This window comes from Apaloderma vittatum, unplaced genomic scaffold (genome assembly GCF_000703405.1).
Source record: "Apaloderma vittatum isolate BGI_N311 unplaced genomic scaffold, ASM70340v1 scaffold28448, whole genome shotgun sequence".
Taxonomy (NCBI): Eukaryota; Metazoa; Chordata; class Aves; order Trogoniformes; family Trogonidae; genus Apaloderma; species Apaloderma vittatum.
In genome coordinates this window covers 1-2,045 of record NW_009730634.1, presented here as the reverse complement: position 1 = coordinate 2,045, position 2,045 = coordinate 1, and the positions used below count along the sequence as shown (strand labels likewise).

The 2,045-nt window shown below is 55.0% G+C and overlaps 1 protein-coding gene across 1 annotated transcript; it reads right to left on the bottom strand.

The window, feature by feature from the left end:
• Positions 1-669: 669 nt before the first annotated feature.
• On the bottom strand, positions 670-1,970 carry RPUSD1 (RNA pseudouridylate synthase domain containing 1; the record flags this gene model as incomplete). Its single annotated transcript, XM_009874879.1, is given in 3 exon segments — positions 670-991; positions 993-1,050; positions 1,869-1,970. Coding segments are annotated over 3 exon segments (482 nt in total), but the record flags the coding sequence as incomplete, so codon positions are not given.
• Between the last annotated feature and the right edge of the window lie 75 nt (positions 1,971-2,045).

Below are 2,045 nucleotides of genomic sequence, written 5' to 3'. Positions count from 1 at the left end.
CCAGGAGAAAAGTGGGAAAAGGCAACACTAGCAAGAAGAATAAGATCTATTAAAAAAAAGCTTTGGGCTGCTGCCTACGCAGAAGTACTAAAAATACGCTCATTTCTGAGACCACCCGTATTTCAGAACCGCTAAAAGACTAAATTCTTCTCATAAAAATTTGAAAAAAATAAATAAATTTAAAACCCACTTGTAGCAACTCACTCATCTTCCGCAAACCTTTAAAAAAACCCCAACCACTGCACATGGGCTGAGGCGGGTTCTCCTCGCCCTTTGCTGGGCTGAATTTCAGCATCCCAGCCCCGAGAGATTGCGGACACGTCAGTCGTGCTCGCAGGGAGGGCAGCGTCCACGCTGCCCTGGCTGAGCCCCGGGACAGGGACCTAAAGCTTTGGGGTCACTCTAAGCTGGTACGTGACACACTGACTCTGCTGTTGAGGCCTGGAATTAGGAAAGGGGCATCCAGTGGCCAGATGGATGATGTGTGTACGTTAAAAAATTAAAACCCGTCCTAATCGCTGCTAAAATCTGCCTAATCCCAGCCCCAGAAGTGAGGGGAAGCCATGGCATACAGAAAGTGCAGATGCGGAGTCAGCGCCGGGCTCCGTGGGGACCCATTGGGACAAAAATGGAGCGTTGGGCTGGAAACACAAGAGACGTTGTTTGTGCTCACTCCAAAGCCCACTCGGCCAACCACTGCTCACACCGGGCTCGCTGCTCCTCTGTCTCCGGGCTCTTGGCTTTGCTCGGTGCCTCTTCTCCCCCGCCACCAGCTTCCTCACTCTCCTCCTCCTCCTGCTTCTTCACCGTCTTGTCCTTCAGCTCCTGGATGGTCTCGTCCAGCTGGTGAACGACCTGGTGGGGCACCCAGTTGCTGTCCATGGCAGTGACGAAGGGGTCGGGGGCGCAGACCTCGATGAGCTCCTTGCCGGTGGGGATGCGCAGGTAGTAGGCGTGGAGCATCATGCGGTAGGGGCTGCTGTCCTTTTTTTTCCCCCACGACGGGGTGGCCGATGGCGCTGCAGTGAACCCGAAGCTGATGAGTCCGCCCTAGGGGGAGAACGGGAGTGCAGGAATCGGGGGGGGACACAACAGGTTATCCCTGAATTCCTCCTTGAGTGCACCAAACGGTGTTTGTCCCCCCAGTCAGAGAATCCTCTGAGGTCGGCGGCTCTTGGCTCTCCTCAGCCCTTTCATAGAATTGTAGAACGGCTTGAGTTGGAAAGGACCTTAAAAACCATCTAGTTCCAATCCCCCTTCCATGGCAGAGATACCTTCCACTGGACCAGGTTTCTCAAAATCCCATCCAACCTGGCCTCGAACACATTGATGGAGTAGGCATCCACAACTCTGGGCAACCTGTTCTAGTGTCTTACCATCCTGACCATAAAAAATGTCTTCCTTATGTCCAATCTAAACCCACCTTTTTTCAGTTTAAAACCATTGCCTCTTGTCCTGTCACTACAAGCCTGGTAGCAGGTCTCTCTTGATTGTTCTTCCTCTTCAGGCACTGGAAGGCCACTACAAGGTCTCCCCAGAGCTTTCTTTTCTCCAGCTGAACAGCCCCAACTCCCTCAGCCTGTCCTTGTAGAAGAGCTGCTCCAGGCCCCTGAGCACCTCTGCGACCCTCCTCTGGACCCTCTCCAACAGATTCGTGCCCTTCTTGTGTTGGGGACTCCAGAGCTGGATGCAGCCTTTCTAAGGCTTCGCTTTGCACCATGTGCCCACGGCTGCGAGCACTGGTCCCTTTGTGCGTCCTTCACCTGTCCAATCTCAGCATCTCGCACCGTTGGGGACCAGCACTGAGCTGTCCCCAGCCCTGGGGGCCACATCCAACCCCCTGTGTCACCCCAGCCCCCAGCTCCCACCTGTCAGCGGCTGCAGCAACACTTTGGTGACGGGGTCTCCGCTGTAGGACCCGTGCTCGAGCACGATCAGCTCCGACTGGCAAGGCTTGGGATTTTCACAGCCTGCAACGAGATCCAGAGAGGGGATCAGCTACTCCGTGGTAGCCTGGGCAGTCTGGGCAGTGCGAGGAGGGCACG